The 27,476-nt window shown below is 43.7% G+C and overlaps 1 protein-coding gene across 1 annotated transcript in view; it reads left to right on the plus strand.

Moving 5' to 3' along the window:
• The window catches only part of KCNMA1 (potassium calcium-activated channel subfamily M alpha 1), a gene marked incomplete at its 3' end in the record, with an annotated part of 543,667 nt that overhangs the window by 88,285 nt on the left and 427,906 nt on the right, over positions 1–27,476 (plus strand). Inside the window, exon 12 of the mRNA XM_021712861.1 lies at positions 2,157–2,318. Coding sequence (XP_021568536.1) covers positions 2,157–2,318 — 162 coding nt within the window. The remainder of the gene's footprint in view (positions 1–2,156; positions 2,319–27,476) is intronic.

Here is a 27,476-nt window from a genome sequence, read left to right on the forward strand (position 1 = left end):
CTCCGACTAAAAAAAAAAAAAAGACTGGCCTAGGGGGCTTGGCCTGCAGATTCCACACATGTCAGCAGGTGGCCCCCAAATACGTCCACGTGCAGCCTCCCCCTCCCAGGCCTCCTCTTGAATTGTTCTAGCTCCATGGGACTTAACACACTTGGACATAAAATATTAGCATCTGTGACTGCAGGTGCTGCTGGTCTCTTCCTGAGCCAGGGGGTGGCCCGAAGGAGAGAAGCTGGAATCAGGAGCAGCTTCCTGCCTCCCGTAGCCAAGTCCCCAGAAGGGTGACTCATCCAGTGTGCCCTCACCACCTGTCTCCCACACTCCTCCTGCCTCACTCCACCCCACCCCCACTCATGGCAGACAATCATTTGCACCTCTGCCTTTGGTTCTTCCCCCTTATTCCAAGTCACAGTGATCCCCAGTGCAGCTTTGCTTTGGAAATTAATTCTAGGGTTTTAGATACTGAACATAATTTGCTGGCATCTTTTAAAACACCTTCATCTGCAGTAATAATCTCAGTGGGTATTTGAGTAGGGATCCAGTTAAAAGTACATTTTTAGTATAAATACCTTCCAGGCAGTATTTGGGACATACTGATACTAAAACAAATGATTTGTTGTTTATCTGAAGTTTAAATGTCACTGGGTAGGCTGGACACCTGTAATCTCAGCACTTGGGGAGGCTGAGGCAGGAGGATTTCTTGAGTCCAAGAGTTTGAGACCAGCTTGGGCGACATAGTTAGATGAGACCTCATCTCTACAAAAATTAAAAATAAAAAAAATTAAGTAGACATAGTGGTGCTCCTATATTCCTAGCTACTTGGGAGACTGAGGTGGAGGGACCACCTGAGCTCAGGAGGTTGAGGCTGCAGTGAGCTATGATTATGCCACTGCACTCTAGCCTGGGTGACAGTGACAGAGTCAGATCTCATCTCAAAAAATAAAAAAATTATAAATGTAACTGAGAGTCCTGTATTTTATTTGGCAATCCTAACACTAGGCTCTGTAGCTGATGAAGGACTGATACTCTTGACCCTTTCTAGTCAATCATTTATGCTTATTGAACTAACTCTATGCCAGGTACTCTGTTAGGCACTAGGGCTGCAGAAGTCAGGGAGGCAGACAGTCAACAAGATAAATAGATAAATTCCTCAGCGTATAAATAAATAAATTACTCAGTGTATAAATTACTCTTAAGTGCTGTGGAGAAAAATAAAGCAGAAAAAATGTGTTATTGGAAGGAAAGAGTTGCAATTTTAAAAGAGTAGCTAGGTAAGACTTCATTGAGAAGGTGATATTTGAGCAAAGACTTGAAGGAGTTGAAGGAGCTAGTCTGGAATACTCTGGGAGAAGAGTATTCCAGGCAGCGCACCCATTGTGTGCAAAGGTATACAATTTAGGGCCCCATTTGGGGCTCAGTTATCTGATGAGGTCAGCCTTGTTTCCTCAAGCACATTTTAAGCCACAAAGGAGAATTTAGTAGCTGAAAGGGATTTCAGGCACAGGTGGATCCAGCTGTTTAAATGGTAACGCCAGTATTTGATCACTTCCACTTCTCTCTGTGGTGGTTGTATTCTCAGAGAAAAATTACACTGTCTGTTATTTCCAGCAAATGTTCTTCAAATCTTATTGAGTTGGCATGGATCATGTGACTATCCCTGGCCCAATCGCTGTTGTCAGGGGTAGGATGGACTGACTAGTCTCCATTGCTGGAGCCAGTGTAGAGGTTTTGAACCACTTAGGCAGAGATGGAAATTTTCTTAAAGGAAAGTGGGAAGGCTGCTGTGAGAAGGAGCATGAAAGCTGGGCTGACAAGACCACAGCATACCAACCACACCTCCCCTGAGCATTCTGGGGTCCTAGACAGATCGCTTTCCCTCCTGAGCTTTGGCATTTTTTTTTTCTCTAAGATGGGAAGAGAATACTACCATCCTTTTTTCCTTCACTAAGATATTTTAAGAGGGAATGGAGAAAAGATTCTTTTTTAAAGAAAGATTAAAAAAACAAACAAAGCCATAATCTACCCCTTCTCCCCTGCCCCACTACCTTTAAGCCAGTTCTCACCTCGGCTGGGGATCCCTGTGGGCTTTGGTTCTTTATGGGTAGGGTATGTTATTTAAATCCCCGCATCTCAACTCTTGTTCTCTCTGTTTCCAGGAGGCCCAGAAGATTAACAATGGCTCAAGCCAGGCGGATGGCACTCTCAAACCAGTGGATGAAAAAGAGGAGGCAGTGGCCGCCGAGGTCGGCTGGATGACCTCCGTGAAGGACTGGGCGGGGGTGATGATATCCGCCCAGACACTGACTGGCAGAGTCCTGGTGAGTCCCCAGTCTTTCCTCACACCAGGAGACCATGCTGTCTGGGCCAGGATGGCTCTGTTTATGAGAGGTGCTGTTCCTGGGGTGTGTTCCAGGCCTCTGGCTAGTGGAAGGTGGGGGTGAGCTGTGAGTGCTCCTGCGTGTTCACGGAGGAGAGGCTGAGTTCTTTGTGCACATCTACGCTAGGGGTTTGTGGAGGGATTTGCAGAGAGTGGGCCAGCATCCTGGGCAGAGAGGGTCTGTTGAAAAAATGTGGCAGACTTCCTTTGCCAGTAAGATAGGCGCATGTGGACACACACACACACACACACACACACTGCCATCTTGAAGAGGAGAAAAGGATCCAGGAAACATACACCAGAACCTATGGACAGCCTTAAATGCAGGGATTCAGGGAGTTCTGGGTGTGTTTGTGCACACGTGTACCTGTTTGGTGGCCTTCAGCAGATTTTACTGTTGTCCTCTGGCGGCCTCATAGAGAACCCTTCCTGGGGCGGTTTCCTACTCTCCTGCACTGTATGAGCTGGCCATGGTGGAAATCTTCAGTCATGCTGGTGGTGAAACTCATCCACAGCCCACCTGAGGCTGTCTGGTCCTTGTACTTAGAGCATACTCATGGGCCCTTTTCTGGTGAGGTAGAGTCCTGGCTCATTGGCAACTAGGGCTCATCCACCCCTTCTCTGTGCATTTCCAGCATCTCTCTGGTCTGCTTACATGAAGCTTAGCTTCCCTGACTGGCTTCATGAGCCTCTGTTTTTTTGTCTAGGATTGTGAGTAGGACAGGCCTCGAGTGACCAACCATCCCAGTTTGCCTGGGACTGAGGGGTATATGGGACATTAATCTTTTATTGCAAAAAGTAGGAAAGTCCTGGGCAGTCAGGGATGAATTGGTCACCCTAACCAGGCTTGCGTCCCTGCAGTAACTCTGTCCTTGGGCTTTTTTGGGTCTGCTCCGAGTCCTTTCAGAGGATATTGCATTCAGAGTGATTTCTCATTGTGATTCTGGAAGCTGTTTTGTTTGGGTGGCCTGTCCTGGCCTGGAGCTAAGGCTCAGTGTCAAGAATCATTTGGATCAAAGATCAGACAGGGACACAAGAAAATAGATGTTATTACCTCCAGTTTCATGGCAGAAACTCAGTGAAGAGGTGATTGTAGATGGAAGGAGATGACAAAAATGTCACTTATCAGAATCCTTCTTGGGAAGAACTCACTGTTATGTTTGGGATAAATGTCTCACAAACTGCTGGGGGAAGGAGCAAGACACTGGCTGCAGAGCTTGATAATCAAAGGTGTCAGCCACACAGCCTTCTAGGAGGACAGGTTCTGTTCACTGAGGGTCCTATTGGGAGCTGTCTCCCAGAATATGGATATGGAGGTGAGACTGATGTCAACTGATGGCAACATGGAAAGAGGAAAAATTTAAAGTTGAGGTTTTGGAGGAGGAGGAAGTGGTGAGGTCATTTACTACCTGGAGGAAGGCAGAGAGAGGGACAATCTGAGCCCGTATGACTCAGGAAAGACTGCATCTAATGAGGACTTGGAGGTTCCTTGCTGTTGGCTGTGCTGTGTAACTACACGTCTGTCTCTCCTCCTGACTTTTCAGTAAAGTCTCCATTGCTCTTTCGTGCTTGTTTATGAGTGGATTTTGCATTGGAAACTTAAAAGATGTTGACCTCTGGGCCTGGGTGTTCACATGGGACAATACGGAGGCAGTGCAGTGCATTCTACATGCATGGTGGTGATGGTCAGTGATGAGCAGCAGACAGTTTGGTTGCACAAATGTGACATTTGTTTCTTCCATGTGGCCATTATGGACAGTTCTAATTATCTTCATCAGCATCTGCCAAGACTTACTGAGCACCAATTCTGGGCCAAGTATTTTTTTTTTCTCAGTTCTATGAAAAACAGGGAATGATCCTGATTCTATTGCACTACATATGGAGGCTACTGAAGGAATGGATGGAGGATAGATGCTATGAGTACAAACATTGTGTGCATAGACATGTGTGTAGTGTGTGTAGGGGAAAATAGGGAGGATCAAAAAGCCTTCATAGGGCTTCACAGGGAGGAAAGCCTTTGAAATGAAACTTTCATTTCAAGATGAACTGAGCACATGCTTTATGGTAGGGAAGATATCAAAAACAAAAACATCCTCGAGCTTAAAAACAAAAATGAACTTGGCCAGAATTTGTGAAGAATACCTAATAAGATGGAAGCATTTGAACTGAGCTTTGAAGTGTGAGTTAGGATCTTAAAAGTGAAAGAAGAGGAAACCCTTCCCTTCCAAAGGAGCAGAAGCAGGAGCAGAGAAGGAGCCTGGTGCACTGAGGGAATCGAGTATGCTCTGTGGGGCCCAGGGCTGCAGACTGAGGAGGTGTACTGGAGACGGCTTGCTGGGGCTCTAAAGGTGAGAGCTGAAGAAGTTGGTAGGACAAGGATATTTTGAGGGAGGGGTGCTGTGATTGGTTGTTCTTCAGAGAGAGCTAGAGACCAAGTGGAGACCCAGTGGGTGAGGCAGTAGCTTGGAGGTCCTAGGACAAGTTAGGGTAGTGAGTTACTGTCCCAGTGATCATACCAGAGAGGTTGCTGCTGTGGTCTTAGTGAGGCACGGCCTGGACTAACACCAAGCAGAGGATACAGTAGTAGATGTGGGTGACATTGAGGAAACAGCACACATCAGGCCAAACACAACGACATCCACTTGATACTCCTACTAGCAATCACATTATCTAGAGCCTCCCATGAGCCAGGCACTGTGCTAGGCCCTGCACATTATGATCAGTCTGAAGGGCAAAGACCATGTTGAATTCATTCCATGTCTCCTATATTGCTGTTATGTTGGAGGGGTTCATTACAAGGAAATGTTTTATTCATGAATTCATCTCTGTTTTACAGTTGAGAAAATCAAGGCACAGGAAGGGCAATGACTTGCCTAAAAATATACTGCTTTGAGTGACAGAGCCAGGCCAGTTCCCACAGGCCTCTGGACTCCCAATCTAGTGCTCCTTCTGTGTTACTACTTCTCAGTCAAAGATAATGCCTTTTCTTTTCTAAGCCATTGCCAGCTGTCACTTTGGGTGTGACATTTTGACATTACCATCTTTGAACCAATTAGGTCCTGAGGCTGTGTGGCCTGATTCTCTTAACATTTGCATGTGGAAGCACATTTACCCAGGCCTTCTTGCCTGGGACTGCCCAAGGTGTCAGCTGCTCTCTGAAGGTCTCCTTGGGGAAAATCCTGCCCTGCCTGCTGGGCCAATCAGAACAGAGCAGGTCCTGCTGTACAGAGAGTAGCCCTCTCAGAGCTCCAGGTGGTACCTGGGGAACAGGCCTCTCTCATTTAAAAGCAGGAAGATCCTCGCTCTGAACAAAGAACAGATTTCACACGGAAGCAGCAGCACACAGGAGAAAGCAGCTCTGCCTGTTCAGAACCCAAAGCTGTGTTTGTCTTGAGCCGTCCAAATGTTTATCCCTGCAACAATAAGACCAAAGCAACACTAGACAGCTGGCTGTTCAGTTTCCCTTTTCAATTTTTAATTTGTTTTCCTTGACGTACACTCAGGAGTTTGGCCTCTGCATCTGGGCCCCTTTCTCACCTGTCTAATTGTCACAGGTGAAAATCTTGAAGCTGGGACACTGTGGGTAAGGCCCAGTTAGGGAAGGATTTGCCAAGGCAACCTCAGAATATCTGTAGGATCTCTCAGATACATGCAGCTATCATTCAATAAATGCTTATTTCTGACCTGTACCTGGCACTGTTCAAGGTACTGGGCATCAGGCAGTGAGCAACAGAGATCCAGGGTGTGAATTATTGATACAGATAAACCAGATAAGAAGATGTAGAGCTCAATTAAGAAATGACAAATGGTCATCACCATATACCAGTGCTTTTTGTAGTTAGCATTAGAGCCTCATCATTAATGTGATAAAAATTTCCCTGACCCCTCAGCTCCAGGTCTCAGAATAGCCTGTCTGTGTTGCCTGCCCCTCAACCCCAGCACCCAGGCTCTGCTACCCCGAAACAGCAAGACTTTTCCTGAAACACATGGTAAAGGGATCTACATGAAAATGAACACCAGGCTGTCAAGGATTACTGCTTCCTTCATCTTTTTTCTTAATTAAAAAACTATTTATTTTCTGATTATAAAGATAGTACATGTTTGCTTTTTTTGAAAAAAAATTTTGGAACATGCAGGAAGAATTGCTGATAAATTCCACTTTGGGATTTGGAGTTGGCTCACACTTGGGGCAAATTTCAATATAGCAGTAAATGTCATCAGAATTTCTCCCAATTGTTTGGACAATATTGAGGACTTTGTTCTCTATATCTCATGTTATCCTCTTTATGCATAGACTTATGGGAGAAATCGTTTTTTACATTAGGGATTGTTGTGGTTTTCCCAGGAAACATCCAATGAACACTCAAAATGGGAAAGAGATTGTGTTTCTCTTTCTGCCAGATGCAGAGTATCTCAGGTTTGCCCTTTGAGTATTCACATCCTCCCTGGCCTCTCTCACTTTGCCTTGACTTCCTCAACTCTTCTATTTAAAATTTACATGTACACAGTTCTGTGCCCCATACATTTTTTGTGAAACCAATTGACTCTTTCCAGGAATAAGGCAGTGTCTAAAAAACAGGGCAAGAAACACACCAAGAAGGCTTTTGTAGAATTTGCCTGTGCTGTATAGAATCATAAGCCAAAACCAATAGGAATAGTCAAGTCTAGGGTTGGTTAAGTTTCTCTGTAGAGGGCTATATAGTAAAATAAATATTTGAGGTTTGCAGATCTTATGGACTTCATTACTCAACATTGCCATTATAGTATGAAAGCAACCACAAGCAGCCCATGGCAGTGTTTCAATAAAATGCTATTTACAGAAACAGGTGATGGAAGGTAGTTAGATAAAAGGAATAAGTTCTAATATTCAATAGTATATTATGTAAATTATAGTTAACAATAATTTGTTGTGTACTCCAAAATAGCTAGAAGAATTGGAATGTTCTCAACACAAAGATAAGTGTTGGAGGTAATGGATATCCCAATTACCCTGATTTGATCATTATACATTGTATGCAGATTTTCAAATATCATGTGTATCTAAAAAATATGTACAACTATGATATACCATTTTAAAAAAGAAACAGCTAGCAGACCAGATTTGTTTTGCAGCCCAGTTTGCTGACTTTTGCTCTGGTTTATACTCTTATTTTATACATAAATAAGTTGAAAAGGCTGGGGGCGTTTTCTAAGATCCTATGACACAAGAGTGACAGTTCCAGAGAACCCATCTATAAAGGGGAAAGTCATAGTCACAGTGACACACACAAAGATAAATACAGGCACACATGCACACTCACACTGCTTCCATCATCATCCAGTTTCTGAATATTCCTGTTAGTTTCCATGTTGATCTCAGAGTGACTATCCCTCTAAAAAAGTGGCCAAGGACAGCCTCACTTTCGTGTGAGGTATGTCTACACTGCCTGGACTTTACCTCCACTCCTTGACAGATTCAGTGCTTTGTGTCTCTTCAAAGACTCGTCTCACCAATATAGCTACCAGCTTCCTGAGCACAGATAGAGAGAACCCTTAAAATCACTCTTTTTAGTTACTTTCCCCATATTCCTATGTTGTTACATTTGAGTATTGCTCCGGGAGGCATACACATCTAATTCCACGAACTGGAAACAAATGCTACTTGCTTTAACGTCTGAGGGCTGATTCATTGATGTAAGGAGAAAGAAAAATGCCAGCTTCTCCTTTTATCTTCCTAAATATGTTGTGTGTGTGGCATTTTACGTTAACATTATATACATAGCCCGGGCCTTTTTATCCTTATCTCCAAGGGCTCGAAAGAAAATGTGTATCCAATACTCCTTTAAAATAGAAATAATCTTATTGGTTTAATAGAGTTAAATAGATGTGCGTTCACTACTATGCTATTTGCGCAGGGAATTAGGCTGGCTAAACCGAATGGGGGTGCACATGGGCACACACTTTGTCAAAGATGGAGTGCCTATTGAATTCATTTCTCCTGTTAAGTGGCTCATGGCTCTGGTGATGTTTCTCATCTACGACTTTTACTTTTCTTTCTCAATGGCACCTGATGACAAATCCACACACAGCTCAAGTTTCCATCCCTCTCTCTTTCACTCTTCTCCTCATTTGTGCCCCTCTTTTATTATATTTTAGGCAAATCTACATACAATTCTTATTTGTTTATTCATTTTTGAGTCAAGGTCACCCAGACTGGAGTGTGGTGAGCCCTGATCACACTTCATTAGGGCTCACTGTAGCCTCAACCTCCTGAGCTCAGGCGATTCTTCTGCTGGGACTATAGGTACACACCATCACACCTGGCTAATATTTCATTTTATTTTATTTTTGTAGAGATGAGGTCTTGCTATGTTTCCTAGACTGATCTTAAATCCCTTGGGTCAAACAGTCCTCCTTCCTTGGCCTCCCTAAGTGCTGCGATTACAGGTGTGAGCCACTGAGCCAGGCCAAAATTCTTATGTGATGCGCAAATGCCCTATGTAGCAGCACAATCAGAGGTTTCACAGGACTGTATTTTAAAAAGAATGCCCCCAGAGTGAACAGGTATTTCCTGCTCTCGGCTATTGTAAGTTGGGGCTTTATCTGAGTTGTTTCAATGTCCCTAAGGGAGGCTTTTGTTTAAAACAACTGCTTGGTACTTTCTCTCCAGGTCTTAATAATGAGTTTTTGTTTTATCCCGTGCAGAGTGTATTGGTCAAAAAATCAGAGGAGATATGTTCTTTTTATATTATTAAACTGAAGTTTTGTTTTTATCTGATGAAAGATATACTCTTTGTAACCCAGCATCATTTCCATGGAATGGGAAAAAGTGAATCAGTGAAGTCGTTGAATAGAGTAGTTGCCTCTGACAGGTAGTGAGCTGCCCGTTACTAGACATTTTCAAAGACAGGCAGCATTGTATTTAGTGGTGCTATTGACAGCTGGTTAGACTTTATCCTCATTGCTTTAATTCGGTTCCACAGAACACTAGACCCACGAGATGTTCCAGGATAAAAGTGATTCCTTTGTAATTTATACAGACTTCATTTCTCAGCCCGCTCCTCTAGACTGCCAGTGCACATCAGCACATAAATGCTCATAGAAGTCCCTTAGTAAGAAAGCAGAAAGACTTCGTTTTGCTTAGCATTTCTATTTTCATTTCCTCCATGGAACCCTTTCCCCATGTAACACCTGTGGGCATCACAAATAACCCACTTTGGGAAACATTGAACTTGCCCAGGGATCAGTTAGTTGTAGCCTGCGGGCTAGTCTGGCTCACTGCCTCTTTTATATAGTTCACAAGCTAAGGATGGGTTTTACATTTACTTTTCTTTTTCTGGGGGGATGGGGGGGAAACAAGGTCTCACCATGTTGCCCAGGCTGATCTCAAACTCCTGGCTTCAAGCAATCCTCCCAAAGCATTGGGATTATAGGCATGAGCCACCATGCTCAGCCTAAATCACTTTTTTTTTTTTAAAATCAAAAGAATATTTTGTAACATATGAAAACCAAATGAAATTCAAATTTCATTGTCATAAATAAAGTTTTGTTGGAATACAGCCATGCTTACTCATTTATGTATTGTCTACGCCTGCTTTCATAACTCACTACAGCAGTAGAGTTGAGTTGTATCCAGAGTCCCAAACACCCACCAGCCTAAAATAATTACCATCTGGCCCTATAAAGAAATGTTTGCCACTCCCTCCGTGTCTGTCAATATTCCTCTCTAAGTAGCCTACAGGACTTTCTCCACAAACTATCCATGGTATCAGGTCATGGATGAGAGGTGCCATCTATCCCCTTCTCATGGGGAGTTGCCCACGTTTATTCACACCAGCTCAACTAAATCCTGCATAAGAGATGGGGAGGCAGAGGCCAGAGGCAAGTGGGTTCCCAAAGTCAATAGCATTCCCAGCCTGGTTTAGTATGTGAGTTCCATGTCCCAAGGTCAGGGGGCTATGCCTGAGAGTTTTGTAGCATGGTCATCATTCTCTGAGCTTCCTGCCTCTCCTGCAGCTCCTGCACCCGAGGCCCCTCCTGGCCACGCACAGGGTTTAGTCTTTACTACTTAGGAGACCTCTGCTCTGGGCCTGCAGGCCAGGCGCCTTGGCCTGCACTGGCTGCTGGTCTGCACTGCAGGTCTGCAAGCCACAGGCTGTGCGCCGGGCTCTCCAGTACGTCCTGTAAAGAGCAGCTGTTAATTTTACTAGCTGGTGTGTTGGCTCCTCTGCCCTCCTTGGGGCTGCTGTGAAAATGAAGGAGAGTTTCAGAAATCAATCCTCGGCTAGCTCTGGAGAGTGGAAGAGCCTCCTGGCCCGGGAAAAGCCCTCCTCATCCTGGCCATTCATCTCTGGCTTCCCGGGTCTCTGGGATCTGATGGCAAGTGCTGGAGCTGCTGTTGCTCTCCCGTGAAGTCTCCAGATGTGGGTGGGTGTCCTTTTTTCTCATCTGTCTGTCCATCTGTCCACCAATATCCATCTGTCCAATCCACATACATTTATTGGTGTTCCCCGGCACACACAACTGAGTGTAGCACAGTCAGTGGGGCACCTAGTAAATCAGCACAGCATTTGCAGTATCTGTGCAATCAGCAGGACAGGCCAGTCTCTCTCTGCCAGTCCCCCCTTGTCTCTGTGATCTCTGTTTCAGTGTGTCTGTCAGGGACTGGGAGGTAGGAGCCCTGTCCCTTTGTCAATGCAGCATCATCTGAGCTAGAGCTCCTTCTTTTGATCTCCATCTGGCTCCTTGCATCTCCTTCTCATGTGACTGGAGCCAACAAGGAGGATAGACGGAGCCTGTAGCACCCTCAAAACTCCAGCTCCTGTTTTTACTCTCTCCCTGGGACACCCACCCTGGGGAAGGAACTGCTGCGGCCCTTAGAACTGGGGGCTGCTGTGTGCGGGGCACCGTGGCAGTTAGGAGTCCACCCTCTGCAGACTGCTTACTCCCAGCCCCACCTCTCTCTAAGGCTTTTACCCGGGGCAAATCGCTTCATCTTTTGGTGCCTTGGTTTTCTCATCTGCAAGATGGGAATAAATTATAGTTTGCTGCTTCTTAGTGAGTCAATGGATGTTAAGTGTTTAGAATAGTGTCTCTGACATGGTTAGTGCTTAGTTAGCATTGGTTAATATTTTTGTAATTGCCTGTGGGAGTTCAGTCACCATGTCATGAATGAAATGGGCTGATATGGAGACACATAAGGGCAGAGTGAAGAATAAATCCTTTCCTGAGGCAAAGATAGAGCAACCCTCAGGCCTCACCAAACTCAGATGTCCTCTGAGGGTGCAGAGGAGCTCTGTGCATGGCCAGCTGAAAGGCTCTGGGTATCCCAGGCAGGCCCTAGTTTGGGTCCAGCCAGTTGATGATGTTTGTTCTGTGCACACACTGAATTCAGGCTTATCCAGGCTGTGTCCTTTCTGCAACTGGCTTGTGCCAAACTGACTCACCATTGTTGAGTCGGCCAGGAAATTCTCACTTCATATAGTCTCCTGGGCTGGCTCGGGGCTGGAGGGAGGGCTGGGCTCTCCCTGGAGCTGTACCTTGTAGGCACATGTGTCATAGGAAATGTCTTGGCAGGATGACAGATAAGTCTTGGGGAAAGAGGGTCAAGTGTGCTCCCTGTGGTTTCCATATCCAGCTTTCCCTGGATATGGGACAAGGCTGACAAGGCAGAGACAGGCTGGTTTCGGAGGGCATATCAGCTCCAGTGTGTGGGGAGGTATGTTTAACATGCATTTTGGCAGGTAGTGACCACAGATCCATTGAAAGGTGGGAAGATAAGACCATATTCTACTGTACATGCTTGGTATCTCCCCTGAGCTATTCATCTACCTCTTCACCCATTCCTTCAAATATTCCTGGAGTACCTGCTAGTGGTCAGATGCTGTTCAGGACACTGAACACATGTTATTTCTTCCAGCAAAATCTGCAAAGTGCAATCATCTCAAGTGTCAAAGGTCAATGCATTTTCTAGAATGATTTTGGGTGGCAAGGTTACTGAAGTAGAGTTTGGTGCTAAATCAGAGCCTATTACCCATCCATCAGTCTCTTGGGCAGGCCTGGGAGCTCAACTCACACATCCTGTGCATTTCTGCTGCTGGATCCCAGGACCCCGAACAGATATATAAATATGACTAATATTTTTCTTTCCTTCCTTCCTTCCTTCCTTCCTTCCTTCCCTCCCTCCATCCTTCCTTCCCCCCTTCCCTCCCCCCTCCCCTCCCCCCTCCCCTCCTTTCCTCCTCCCTTCCTTTCTCCCTTTTCAACCCAGAAAAGCTGGCTCCCCCTGGAGGCTTTGTAGGAAATGAACGGCCTGCATTTGGAGCTAGGAAAGTTTTCTTACCCAGCTTTCCCCAAGGCCTTCAGAGGGTGCTGATGGTTTGGCAGTCTTTATTTGTCAAAAAAATTTCCTTGGAGCCTCTGTTTCAGCTGTAAGAAAGTTTGTTTAGAAGGGAAACTCAAAAATAGAGAAGACGATGATGACAAAGTCATCAGCCTTTGTGCTGGGGAGCACATGCTTGGAAAGTCACACTCGGGACCACACGCAAGCCGATGTTTCCAAGTTTAGTTTACGAGGCTATGTTTAGGAGGAGGCAGACTGACTCGTGCCTACAGGCACCAAACAACCCAATTTGGTGCACTAGAAGCCCCATTTTTAGAGTCTGGGTCCAGAGTGAGGCTTTTTCCAGAAAACAAAACAAAACAAAAAAAACTACTTCAGGAAAATGACAACAACAGAAAGCCACCATTTTCCCTAAAAAATTGTATTGTTAAAACTATTCTCTCATGTTTGAGTAGTAAGGGAACTAGGCCATGCCAGTTGCTTCTCTGACTTTCTTAAGGAATTAGGGCACTTGGAAACTCAATTAAATGAACCCAAGCCTCTTAAGCACTGGAGCTATCTTTTTGCTCATCCAGTTAATTTTAGTTCATAAAATTGGCCTTGTGCTGCCATAGAGGCATTGGTGAGGGTGGGAAGTCAGAGGCTTCTATGCATGGAAGCTTGTTACCTTGTTCACAAGTCTCCAAGGACACACTATTCCTTGGGGCATTGAAGGTACACCTTTTAACCTATGTGTGCCTCCTCCTTGGGCAAGCAGACCTCTGGGCCTTCCTGTTTACTGGAAGTGGGTTAATCCAGAAAGTAAATGGACTAGGCATACTGACTCCTCCACAGGCAAGAGGAGCCCAGGATCCAGCAGATTAATCCAAAGAGTAGAGAAATCATCACCTTCCTAGAACTGTTCCCAGACTGTTTGAGCAAAGAGGTTGAATTTTGACCCTCTTCTCATTTCCTGTTTAAATCCTCTCTCCCTCCTTTTTGTGGCTGTTGGTGAAACAACTGTCCTAAGAGAAATAGGGAACAGCTCATTGAAAAGGAGAGAGGAAGAAAAGACCCCTTTCCTGTACCACCCTCCCAAACTTGATCTTCACTTACGCTAAAAATAACTTGAGACAGACCGAATCATGAAAAGTTTGCATTTTGGAGGGTAGAGGCTGCCGGCTCCCTGGTGGCTGCACAAGCCTGCTGGGTTTGTTAATCTCTGAGTCCAGACTTGCCCAAGAAGGTATAGGATTTGGAAGCCCACTGGGAGGGGTCCAGTTCATTCCCCTTGTTTCTAGAACAAGGGCCTGGTTGTGTCTGCATTGGTTGGAGAGTGTCCGGGCTAATTATATCAGTGGGCACTCACAGAGCCCTCTGTTTGGGCTCATGCCTCAGGGGTGGAAAATAACTTCCTGCAAAAGAAAGCCATTGTGTTCAGGAACTGCTTATTCCCATAGGCACCTGAGTGGGCTCCTGGGGAGGTTGCTTGAGGTTATTGTCACCCTCTGAGCCATGAGCTAAACAACTCGATTTCTTGAGGACCTCAGATCTCTCCGGGAAAATATCTCAGATTATCATCAGAAAGAGAAAAAATGGTTTACTTACCTGGGCTCTCGCTATATTTTCTTTCTGGCCTAGGAGATTAGTGACTGTGTTTAAGATTTACTTGGGGAGCCAGGTTCGGTGGCTCAGCCTGTAATCCTGCACTTTGGGAGGCTGAGGTGAGTGGATTGCCTGGGCCCGTGGGTTCGAGACCCGCCTGGGCAACTTGGCGAGACCTCATCTCTACAATAAATCAAAAAATCAGCCGGGCATGGTAGTGCGTGCCTGTAATTCCGGCTACTCGGAAGGCCGAGGCGGAAGGATCACCGGAGCCAGTGGGTCGAGGTTGCGGTGGCCGGGAGCAGCCACTGCACTCCAGTCTGGGCGACAGAGTGAGACTCTAACTCAAAAAAAAAAAAAAGATTCACTTGGGATATGAGAGTAGTGATGAGAGTCTCTTACTTTCATCTGAGAAACTTAAGTCAGCAGAAAACTGGATTCTAACTCTGGCACTGCCATAGCTTTTTGGTTGACTTTGGACAAGACAATTACTTCTTCAAGGCCTCAGTGTTTCCATGAATAAAATGAGGGAGTAGCAGTAGTTTGTCAGAAGTTCATTCCCTTGCAAACCAAAATGTCTGTCTGTTTTCTCATTCCCTTTATTGTCCATCATTGACAAAGGCCACAAGAGTTTGCCTGAGACCTACCATGCACCTGGCCCTGTGTGAGGCACCAGACGAACTACAAAAGCAGATGGATAGTCCTTTTCCTAGCTGCTAGAGAGGCTGGAGTGAAACGGGATAAATCAAGGGATGTCCCTGCATGACCCGCCATTGCTTTTGTATTCATTTAAAATAAAATCTAAAACTCTTTCCATGACTGACAATGCCCTGTGAAATAAGGTCCCTGTCTCTGACTCATCTCCAGTGAATCTTTTCCTTCCTCACTGCTTTCCAGGTAGATCTCAAAATGTAGAGAAGTGAAGCATAAAGGCAGAAGCATCTAGATGGGCCTGTGGAGTTGGGTGGGAGAAAGGATGCCATAGGAGGAGGGAGCTATTTCCCAGAGGGCCAATTCCCACTTGTTTCAAACATTTCAGCTTTGGAGCCCTCTCCTTGAGCCATCCTCAAACAGCCTAAGGGGATCATGTTCCAACTCTGTGTTAAATGTTGTAATTCCACTGGCCCCAGCATTGACTTGAAGAACCTCCTAATTGAGCATCCTCTGCCTGAGGAGACCTTGGGTGAGATAATGGCCTCTGTCCTTTGTTATTTGCATTGTGGTGAATGAATACTGCTGAAGCAAGTCATCATTCTCCTGAAAGTCCATTCCTCTTCTGGAGGCAGAAACAACTTCATCTCTTTGTACCCGTAAACAAGTCACAAAAGGCACATTTACTTAAAATAATGACTGCCAGAGTCACCCAGGAGCGGCTGATGACCAAGGAAACATTACTGTAGTGAAAGTCATTTTTTATTTCAGGAGCAAGGTAGCAGACTCGGGGTGCTGTCAGGAGCTGCCTGGCCAATCCTGGCATTCAGGGATCTGAATCCCACAGCAAGGGATCTGAATGCTGTGGGTGATCAGTGGATTTGATATAGCAGAAATTCCCCAAATGAAGATTCATTTTAGGTTAACTTTGAGATGAACTTTCAAAACAACTGCAACAGTCCCTCAATGGGCTGTCTCAAATGTTTCCAATTTGCTTAACATGATTTAAGCAAAGACTCCCCATATCCTTCCCTGGATGTTAAATTATAAACCATCACTATTCCTCTGCCCTTGTGCCTTGTTTGCAAACCAGTGAGTTTATCTGGTGTTTTCCCCAGAGTCTGAGCACTGCAGCTGGTTTCCATAGCACTGTGGCCCAGAGGGAGTTGCGTGTTGGGGCCTCAGGGTTGTCTTACAGAATAAACCTTATAGAGGCAATTCGGCAAGCCACCCTTGTAGCACCTAGAGATACAATTCCTCTTCCCCAGGTTGAGATGGAGAGACCTAGATAGAGAGAACAGAAGTAAATAAGTGACCAGTTTCTCTTTCATTTAACCCTCTATCAGAAACAACCTCTGGTGCTAATTATTTCTGCTGTAGATTTTGTCAGACTTTGAATCTCAATCCTTTTGCCATAGGTGGTATATTTTAGAGATGCAAAATGGCATGAAAAACAATCCACCTTCCTGAAAGATAATTTTGTATACATTAAACAGACACATTAAGCCATTTATAAGAGAGCTGTTTGTTCTCAGGGATCCAGAGGAAATCTGAATTTCTAATTCTGGGCTCTTTAATAATTTTCAAAAGAACTGAGGCTAATAATTAAATGTCTTTGAACTTCCCCAGGCTGTCTTCTATCCCAGGATCTCAAAGCATTTGAAAAGGAATAGAATTCTCTACCTTGATGCAATCCTTAAGAGAGTAGAGGGGACACCGGCCTCACTAGGAGCTTTTTAGCAGAATTGGGGAACATAAGGCAAAGAGGCTCAAGAAAAATGCACAAGGTCATTTTCAGAGCTTCAGACATGGAGTTGAGTGAAGAGCCTTCATACCCAGTTTTTATTTCACAGCTTTGGCTGCTAAAACTTGGAAAGAAGACCAAAGAGAAGATAAAACACAGGTAGGCCTTAGTTAAGGATGTGTATAATGAGATGACACATGACATGCAACATTTTCTAGCTTTTGTGTTTAAGGATTAGAAGAGAATGAGTATAGGAATGGTAGTCTCTCTCTTGGATTCATTCTGATTGAATAGTAGTGGCTACAGAGAATGCTTTGCTAAAGATCTGAGCCTCAGCAACAGTCATGGAGGCTCTGCTCCAAAAAGTGTTGCGATTGATTAGTGATATCTGCCATGAATTAAAGCATGGAGAACGTCAGTACTAGTGTTATTTGTGCTTTGGCTACCTGTTTTAGATTATATTTCCTTAAGTTTACATTATGTGACTAAAGTAGGGCTTGACTAAGGTCATATGGTCAGTCTCAGACAGTTATGGACTAGAATTCAAGTCTCCTGACTCCTGTCTAGAATTTGATACCCCAGCTCTATAGGTTAGACCTCAGAGAAACAGCAAAGTTGTCAGCTTCCTGTATGAGACTTCTTTTTCTTTTCTTTTTTTTCATATTGTAGCCTGGCTTCAGATTTTTCCATCTGGAGACTTTCTTTAGAGTTTGGAGAAGCAGAGGGGGTGGATTTTTCAGAGCCACAATGATTCTACAGACAAACAGAAATGCAAGCACAATTTTCCATTTTGTTATGTCCACTCTCAAAATTCCCTTTGCACGAAGCACACGCTGATCACAGCCCTCCCACTGCAAAGCTTTCCCCTCAGCCCACTCCCGGGTTCCATTCTCCCAATCTCTGCAGATGCCTTTCCCCGTGCCCCACTCCCCCGGCACCGTAAAAAGCTTTCGGTGGGGGCTGATGCGTCATCATTTTCTTCCATCATAGCCTCACCTCCTATTTCTTCCTGTTTTCTTCCTTAATGTTCTGTCTCTTCAGCTATTCATGTTCACATCTTAATGGCTGTGCTTGCAGAGATAAATACATTTTGCCTCTGACCAAAAGCAGTTTCTGCTCTGACTTGAATTTAAAAATCTCTGAGAGTTGCAGGGTGGGAGCAGGGCCAGAGTCCTTAGTTTTGTCCTGGGAGCCATAAAAGTTTGCTAAGAGTTTATCATCTTCATCAGGATGAAAACGGGACTCTATGGCTTCACACAGGGAAGATAAATCACAAGGAAAACTCCAGTTTTTGTCAAAGCAAAGTTCACAGTCCTTATTTGTCCCATCACCTTTCTTCAGTCCATCTTTTACTAGTTTTATGAATCTGCCTACTGTGCCTGCACCCTAACATCTATTTAATTGTGCTATCAGACAGACTCTTCTCCAGGAATTTATGCCAAACTAGGACTGGATAGAGGATTCCAAGTGATGGGTAGAACTTGGAAGAAGGCTGACCAATCATATTTGTGGGCCACAGCTCACTCTCAAACTCCTTGTCCACTCCTCGATCTTGCTTCTCCCCTTTCAACATTACAGATATGAGAATAGAAAGCCCTCCTAGCTGTGGAGACCCCAGTTAGGGTTTAGATTTTGGAGTTGTGATTTGTAGGACATTATCACAAACAGGACTGTGGTTCTATGTCCTGACCTATCGTTCACATTTGAGGAGGCCAAGATTGTTTGTCAGGAATGAATTTGCCATCTTGGCTTCAGTAACCAGCTGCATGCACTGGGAAAGGTTCAGCCTGTGTTTCCATGGGCTGGTCAAGAGAACCCCATGTTTTATCTTCTCTGGAAATCAGGGCTGCAGGGAACCCATGTGCTACTCTGGGTGGCCAAGAAATCACCCAGTGAGTGCTTCTTGGATCTTGTTTCTGACATGAATGACTTGGTGGGAAACTATTGTAGACATCTTGCATTCTGACAGTAGCCATGTTCTGTGGATTTGCCCTTAATGTTCCTTTTTTTCATTGTCCTGGCTTAAGCTTTGTGAACTCTTCCTTCACTTATCATAACAGCTTCTGTGTCACAGTCCTCATTTGTCCTATCACCTTTCTTCAGTTCATCTTGTGTGCTATTGCCAAATGCATTTTCCCCAAAGCCAGCTTTGTTTAGGGCTCTCCATGGCTTCAAGACCTTCAGTGGCTTCCCAAGTTCTAAAGCCCAAATTCCTCATGCAGATGGTCAGGGATCACTATCGTCTGGCCCCCATTCTCTTCCCACTCTTTTTCTCCATGCACTCTGTCTGTGTGGTCACATCCTACCTCATCTTTAAGGGGCAGTGCACAGTCTTTTCTCTTCTGAAATCCACCAGAGGACACTCTTCACATACACTTGTGTGTGTAACTTATCTACCTTAAAGGCGGAGTATCTGAGTGGTTAAGAGCCCAGCCTGTAGAGCCAGGCTGAGTGGCTGAGTTTGACCTTTGATCTGCCATGAACTAGTGTGATCTTGAACCATTGAGAGAGGTCAATAATAGTACCTGCCTTGTAGGGTTATTATGATGATGAAATGATCTAATATTTATAAAGTGCTTAGAACACTAACTGGGAAGCTGCACACTGGGGCCATCCTTGTGACCAAACATTGAGTTGGGTATAACTGAAGGATTTCCAAGTCCCCTGAAGCATTGCTCCCAACTGCTGCTTATTTGTTAATCAAACACAGTAAACTCTAAGTTCCTTGAGATTAGAAAACATGTATTTTCATTTTATAATCCTCTTTGTCTTTTACTGGGCAGAAATAATCCTGAACCAGATTGCTGTGAAAATGAAAATTAAAAAGAGAGAGAGTAAATACATGTGAAAGCATGTTGCCATCTCGTTATTCTACTGATATTACTGAGTATCTGGAAGTACAAGTCTCTGCTCAGTAGTTGTTAATCAAAATGGATAGAGAGATGGTCTCAACACTCAATAAAGTCATGCCCTAAACACATTGAATTCATCTGTATAGAAGACAAGTAGCAAATTTTATTCTGTTCCCATCCCCATGTTACAGATGATATAATCAAGGCACAGAGAGTTTTTAATAACTTAGGTGACTGGCTGCGTGGGGGTTCATGCCTATGATTCCAGCACTTTGGGAGACTAAGGTGAGGCTAGGAGTTTGAGACCAGCCTGGGCAACATAACTAGATCCCATCTTTATAAATAATTTAAAATTTGGCCAGGCATGGTGGTGTGTGTCTGTAGTCAGTCCCAGCAACTCAGAAAGCCGAGGTTGGAAAATTGCTTGGACTCAGTGGTTGGACGCTGTAGTGAGCCAAGATTGTGCCACAGCACTCCCTACTCCTGCCTGGGCAACAGAGCAAGACTTTGTCTCTTTAAAACAAACACAAAAAAATTTAGATGAGCTCATACACCAATACACATCAGAGTTGGGTTTTAAACCTGGGTTCTCATGACTCTATAGCTCTTTTTGCTGTACTATGGTGCTTCTCATTATGAATGAGCAAAGGAATGAATGAGTGTATGAAAAAAGTGAATTGGGAAGAGTTCAAAGGCACACAGACCCAGGAAGAGATCAAATTAGGGACTTGCCATAGAGGATGAATTCTAAGTCAGTTTGGGCAGGTAGCAAAACCCTGAAACCATAACCATCTGTCCAACTGAGTATTTACTGTGGGGTAGATAGAGATGGGACAGTTTCATTGCCTCCCTTTTGGGGACCACTTTACCCCTACCTATACCCCATACTTCAGTGCCTTCCAATCATTTCCCTCTGGGGCAATGATGGCTTTATTTTCTTCTCCTTTGGGTAATACCTAGGAAAAAAGGTGGATGTGACGATGGATGGAAATGACACGCAACCATTCCCTTTTTGATCTACTTTCATCATAATGAGCCCATTTGAAAGGTTTCCATAGGTACAGGAACAATGCCTCTCCGCTGGGCTTCATCAGCCACCAAATGATCCAGGCACCAAGGAAAAAGTCTGGAGTGAGGCTGGCTGGTTTCCATGGCAACTGCTGCTTGCCTCAACCCTGCACATACTCTGCCCTCTTTCCACACAGGTGTGTGTTTATTTATTATTGGCCCAACCTGGGAGTGCCCATGTGGCTACACAGGTGCTATCACCACTTCCACTGCAGAGGTCACTCACTTATTTTGGAGATGGACTCATAGCTGGGTGGTAGAGAATCAAGATCTGCTCGACCAGGAAAACTCTCTGCAGGCTCCAAATCTTGTCTGTCAGCGCGATGACAGTGATCTCTGAGGGTTAGAGATGCTGATTTAGAACCATTCGAGTCAGACACCGTCTAGGGTCTGTAGTGAGTCACAAATCGCCTGGAGAGTTGATGGTGACGCACAGACCTTTCATAAACATACAGCATGTTGCTCTCTTCTGGGGTTGCCCATGGACTGGCTTAGCATTCTAGACTGGAGTGTCTAACACAGGTGGCTGTTGAGCATCTGAAATATGGCCATTCTGAATTAAGATGTGCTGTGAGTGAGAAATTTGGTACAAAAAGAAGACAGGAAAATATCTTATCCGTAATTTTTATTTAGATGAAGTAAACTATCACATCATTAAATTTAATTTCACTTTTTCCTTTTTTTGTCGCCCAGGCTAGAGTGGAGTGGCGTGATCATAGCTCACTACAGTCTCAAACTCCTGGGCTCAAGCCATCCTCCCCCACCTCAGCTTCCTGAGTAGCTTACTATAGGCATGCACCACCATACCCAGCTAATTTTTAAAAAAATTTTATATTTTGTAGAAATGACATCTCGCTATGTTGCTCAGGCTGATCTTGAACTCCTGGCCTCAAGTGATCCTCCCTTTTTGGCCCCAAATCACTGGAATTACAAGCATGAGCCATTGTGCCTGGCTCCTTTCTTTTTACTTTTAAAAAATGTGGTGATGGTTGCACAACAGTGTGAATGTACTTAATACCACTGAGCTATATACTTAAAAAAAATTAAAATGGTAAATTTTCTGTTTTATTTATTTTATCACAGTAAAAAGAAAGCAAAAAAAAAAAAAATGTCTGGTGAAAAAGAAGCCATCTCCCTAGGCCTCTTTCTTGGAAGTCTGGCCCACATTCCTAGAAACCCCTAGCACACCCCAACATATATCTCATGGGCCAAGACTGAGGTACATGCTGGATTCTAACCAATTTTTGGCAAAGGAATGAGCCCTCCATGGCTTTCTCAGTTTAACTGAGGGTCTGCCCAAGAGTCAGAACTCTTTTTGTGAGCTACCTGTGTCCCTGAACAAAATCAAGTTCCTCTGAACAAGGACAGGAGGTAGAAATGACTGCTAAGAGGCAGCCAACACTATAATCTTAGTACAAAATGTGCAAGACAATTAATATATGAAAGCTACAGCTGAAAGCAATTTGAAGACTTTCATTCCCCACTTGGAATATTATGTCTTTTAATCTGTCTAGAGTTGTAAATAAATAAGTTAAGTGTCAAAAAATATGCCTTCTAGAAAATTTAAAGGCACATATGTGACTTGTCTTATATTTCTTTTGGACAGCGTTGCTCTGTAGCGTTAGTGGTTAAACACAGGGTGGGGGCTGTTCTCCCCCACTTAAAAATTCTGTGACCTTGGACAAGCTGCTTTTTCTGTGTCTCAACTACTTCATTGATAAGATGGGAACAACACCTTTGTAGCATTGTTGGTTAATACACATAAAGTACCTAAAACGTCTCTAGTACTTGGTAAGGACCTACCAGAGATCAGCTGCTGTCAACTGCTTGGAGACTTTAAACCCTCTTAAACTCACACACCACAGCTTCTCTGGCAGGTAGAATGCTCATTCTGTCATGCAAAGGAATCACCCAAAAGGAACTTTTAATCAGAGGTGATTGATGAGTGCTTGATGGATGCGTAAATCCTCTCTGGATGATCCCAAGATGACTTTTCCTAGATGGAAGCCTTCCTTCTGAGCCTCATATTAGCTTCGTGGAAAATAAATGAAGAAGGAACAAAAGGTCCATGAAGAAGAAACCTTTTGTTGAGTGCCATCTCACTGGGGCAGGTATGAATTAATTTAACTCGTCTGCCACGAGTACTCACGTGACTCCAGGATAAGTGTATTTGAGGTCAGGTTGCCCAGCATCCTTCACCAGAGTCCCACTTTATGACCCTTTTAGGGGTTACTGCCCATCAGGAGGGTGTTTTGAGAATGTCTGTGGGGGAGAAGGACTTGGATTTAAAGTTGTTTCTAAGTCAGTAAGTGAAGAAAATGAAACAACAAGGAAACTTGTGACTGCCCCCATAATTATTTTGATCTAGTGGTACACATGGAGGCTTTGTTGGGAATTCTAGAGAATATAGGGATGTTTTTCATGTCATTGAAACTTCAACCACAATCACAAAGAGTCTCAACAAACTCTAGTGTCAATTGGTATCTATTGCTTTGAGAAATAGAATTTCAGGGCTAGAAATTACCATAGCAAGACCTTATAGGTACATCTTATACTGCAGAGAAGGAAAAACAGGCTTGGAGGGAGCAGTCGACGTGCTCATGTTTATACAGCAAATTAGTGTCATGTGTCACCTTTTTTTGGAAGGAGTTTTCCTTACATGTATATTTTCTGTTATTTTCAATTATTTTTTAAACAAATTTCCCCCTATTTTAAATGATTTCAATTCTCTATCATTTGTATCTTTCATTTTCCTTTAAAACACTTATAATCCTCTAACATACCATATACTTTGCTTATTTATTTTATTTGTTATCTGTCTTCCCCTGTTCCCACTAGAATCCAAACTAGCTCTATAATAGTAGGGATTCGTGTGTGTTTGGGTAGCTGTATGGTTAGCACCTAGGTATTGGAACATAGTGGGTGCTGAATGAATGAATCTGTTGAAAGAATGTATGAGGGCCTGTATGGGTCTCATAGATCCATCTTGGTGTAAGTAAGTTCTCCTTTGGTCATCTAATTCAGAGACCCTCGGAGAAAAACCAAAAAGCCATTTTCACCTCAAATGGACTTTCTGATCAGAAAGGTGTCGAGTTGCCCAGGGCTACACTATCAATATTGACTTTCTAAGAAAGAAGTTGTAAATTTGTGCTTTCTGATTTAAAGGGATAAAATTTCCTTTTACCACATCTGCTGGGCTGCTTGAAGTAAATGGACAGAGTGGATGTTTGGGGCATCCTTCCTTTAAAGCAGAAGGCATCTTATATTAGGGTTCTAGTAGTAAGGGGAGAGAAACAGGTGTTCCAGATGAAGGGATGCCCAAAGCACAGCTAGGAAGGCAGACGTGATTCTTCATTCATCTTAGCACCTATTGTGTGCTGGACTAGGAGTCGGATGTGGGTTTACGGCCTATTTATGGGAGCATTTGAGGGCATAAAGATTTATGAGTAGGACACTGGGAGGGAGAGAAGGCTTAACATTTTCTGGCAGGTTCCTGAAATTTGTCTTAATTCTTTCAAAAGGAAGCCGGAAGCCTGAGCAAAAAAGTAATGCAGGAAGAGAAAATCTCTTCAAAGCAGCCCTGCTAGGGGGCTCTAGATTAAAGGAATCTTTCATGAGGAAAATGAAGGAAGGAAACAGAAGTGAGTGGTTGAACCATCAGCTGACTGAAGACCTGAAATAACGGAAATGCTTCTCAAAATTAGAGTCCAGGCTGGGCTTCCTAAAGAAGATTCAAAGACAGGAGTGAGGTGTAGCATGCAAGTCTTTGGTAGAAATTGGAGAATGTTCTTAATGCTGATATCCAGTCTGAGAAGATGACACTGAGTATGATGCCATTAACCTAATATGAAAGAACTTTCTGATGACAATATAAAATTTTCAAAATATTTGTGTTTAATCTATACAGACACATTCATCTTTGTTTCCCTCTGAGAGTCACTGTCTGTAACCTCAGCTAACAACAAATGCAATGCCAGGTGCAACGTCATCTCATTGATCCTCACATCCCTACTATGAGGGTAGGTACCAAGTTCATCCCCATCCGATAGAGCCTTCAGGTGAGGCGACTGTATCATGGGAAGCTAGCTCATTGCTTTAGTAAGTGTCAGTCCTGATGGAAGTCCTGAGCCAAGTAGTCGCCAGATGTCAAACATTTGTTGCAAGTAACACAGTGTGGTGTTATGGGGCAGAAATCGGGACCTACCAGCCCATGAGCTGGATATAGTCTTGATGTGATTTTATCTCATTTAGAAAGCAGCTACCAAGAGTAACATATCCTTTACTTCTGCTGTTGTAAATTTGTAATATAGCTTTGAAAGCTTCTACTGATGCGTTTCCAAAATTAGAGATTCCTTTGTGAAAGTTTCTCTTTATTTCTCATTGTATTGTTTTTGTTGTTTATTAGATTGGTTTTCTTTTCTGCCTACCTATGCCTGACTGTCTCTTACAACTGTGTCCTAGACACCTTTCTTAGTCTCTTCTATTTCTTTTCTGTAACCCCTTTTTTTTCTCCTCCTTTATATCTACCTTGTTGTTTTCTTTACTTTTCCTTTTTCTCTCTGTACCTGTTAGTATCCCTTAAACTCTCTATGAAAAAAATTTAAGTTCTTGTTGTTTATTAGGTAGAAGAGAGTTTTATGCTTTAATTTTGAAATGGTTGAGGATTTAATAATATTTCTGTATTTTAAAATAACATTAAATTGCTTTTTTATTTAGTATTAGAAAAATATTCTGATTCCTTATTAGACAGTGGTCCTTGATGAAGTGAAGGAAAGGCTCAGAATTCTGTTAAGTAGTTGTGTCAAGAAGATGGTCTATTATCTTTCCTGGTTATTTATTACTCGATTTAACAAAGAAATTGTTAAAACATACACTGTTTTCTACACTGTCAGGGGAAACCTTGTCATTCCCCAAACATCGAATGAAACACATGCTTATGCTTGTGAACCAAGAACTTCTGAATAGAAACCAGACAATTACCAAGGGCGTCAAAGCATCTCATCTTTGTGTTTATAATTGAATGATGAAAATGAATGTACGTGTAGGGGCCATGGAATGAAGCTTTTAATTTGAATCAGCGGATGGGGCGAATAGCTGTCATTACACCATTACACAAATTGTCTTACAATGAATATTAATTCTGTCTTGAAATTACACCCTTCCTGCCAAGTGATCATCATAGATTGGTTGGTTTATAGTGATGTTAATAGTGCTTTATATTTACATATGGTGTTTTACACTTATCACAGTGCTTTGCCTTATGCTATCTTATCTGGCATCCAAAGATCCTAAATCTCTGAAAGTAGCAAGACTGAGGACTGAGATTTCTCTTTAAAATGTGAAAACTAAGGATCAGAGAGGTTATGCCACTTGCTTCAACAATGACAAACCAACAGTGGCTGTAGACCCAATTCAGACCAGACCCAAATTAGAGCTGGATTTTTCTTTTCCTGAATGCATATGGTAGGAGAGAGACATTCTACCATCGTGTTGAGGATGAAGACTGAGAACATGGTAGTCAGTTCACCAATGTGATGTTCACCCTAGCAAGGGACAGTTTCTCCTTCCTATCTGAAGAGTTAAGACAAAAGCAAATATCTTAACCTTGTCTTAGCTAAGCCTTTGCCCCAGACCTCAGTGAGTTAAGGGTGGAGCAATAAAGAAGCACAAACACATGATGCATAGAAAAGTGGCAACTTCACCACCTCACCTGGGTCTCCGTGAAACATTCCACCGGAGGAAGGAGTCCATGCATTTGCTTTTCATGATCTGTTGACTCAGTGGCACTCAAGTGGGTAAGCACACAGAACATTTTCAGAACGATGGTTTATTTTCCCAGGTTTACAGCAGTTAAAACTCTAGGGACTTCTCTGAACTCAGTAAAAGAAATAAAGCTCCTCTGTCTTTGTAGCCCTAGAATTAGAAGCTCATCTTTTATTCCTGGTACTGGAAAGGGCAAATGTTCTAGGGTCTCTGCTCCCCAGGATCCCCAGAAAGGGATAGTTTCTGAATCAGTGGCTTTTATAGTCTTAAAGGCCTGCAGCTCTGTGAAAATGAACACAAACCTAGCTGTTTTGGTTAAAGGGTTGGGGTCAGGAAAGGCCGCCACCCCCATAGGCCTTGCAGGGGTTCTGTGAAACCCCTGGGGTTCCCTGCCTCTTTGAAGAGAAGGTCATTTCCACCATACCCTGGAAGGACCCATCTCACCAACACCTGCCTGTTGGGGCACCATTTCTCTAAGGGAAAATCATGAGTTCCCATTTTCTAGGCAGGTGAGGACCCAGCAGCCCTTTCTCCTTGGCTTACCTCTTCCTGAGCCAGATAAAAGAAATCCCCAGAGGTCATCTTTGTCCTCAGAGTGAGAAAGAGTGGAGGCCTTCTCAGCAAGGTCTTTGCTTGAGGAGAAAACATGGGTGGGGGAGGGGAGGTAGCAATGCCAGTTTTCTGTGGGCTGAAGGTCGGTGAAAGGTGAGCTGGAACTCCTGAAGCCAGCAGTTTCTGGCGCAGAGGGAACCTAGGAGGAGTCGGCTCTGGAATGCACTGTGGATAGACCTGTTTAGATCCTTTCATTTCCAGTGGCCCCAGGCTGTGGCAGCGTCTCTGACCAGGCCCAGGGTCAACTGGGCTCAGCCTTCTCTTCCTTGCCCCACTGCCAAAAAGAACATAACAGCATTTTCAAGCTAAGTATTGCCACTCTTCATTTGAAAAGTGGAGCATTTAATATATATTTTTTGAATAGAGTCTTTTTTAAAAAGTATGTGGCAGCAGATAAATTAATTATTTTAAAATTAGCTATTTATTTTCTAGAAAAAGTGTTTCGGTTCCCCTGATACTGGTAGGAGCTTCTTCCTCTCCCAAGGTGACTTCCTAAATTATACT

Source organism: Carlito syrichta, unplaced genomic scaffold (genome assembly GCF_000164805.1).
Source record: "Carlito syrichta isolate Samal-C Ts95f unplaced genomic scaffold, Tarsius_syrichta-2.0.1 Scaffold303673, whole genome shotgun sequence".
Classification (NCBI taxonomy): Eukaryota; Metazoa; Chordata; class Mammalia; order Primates; family Tarsiidae; genus Carlito; species Carlito syrichta.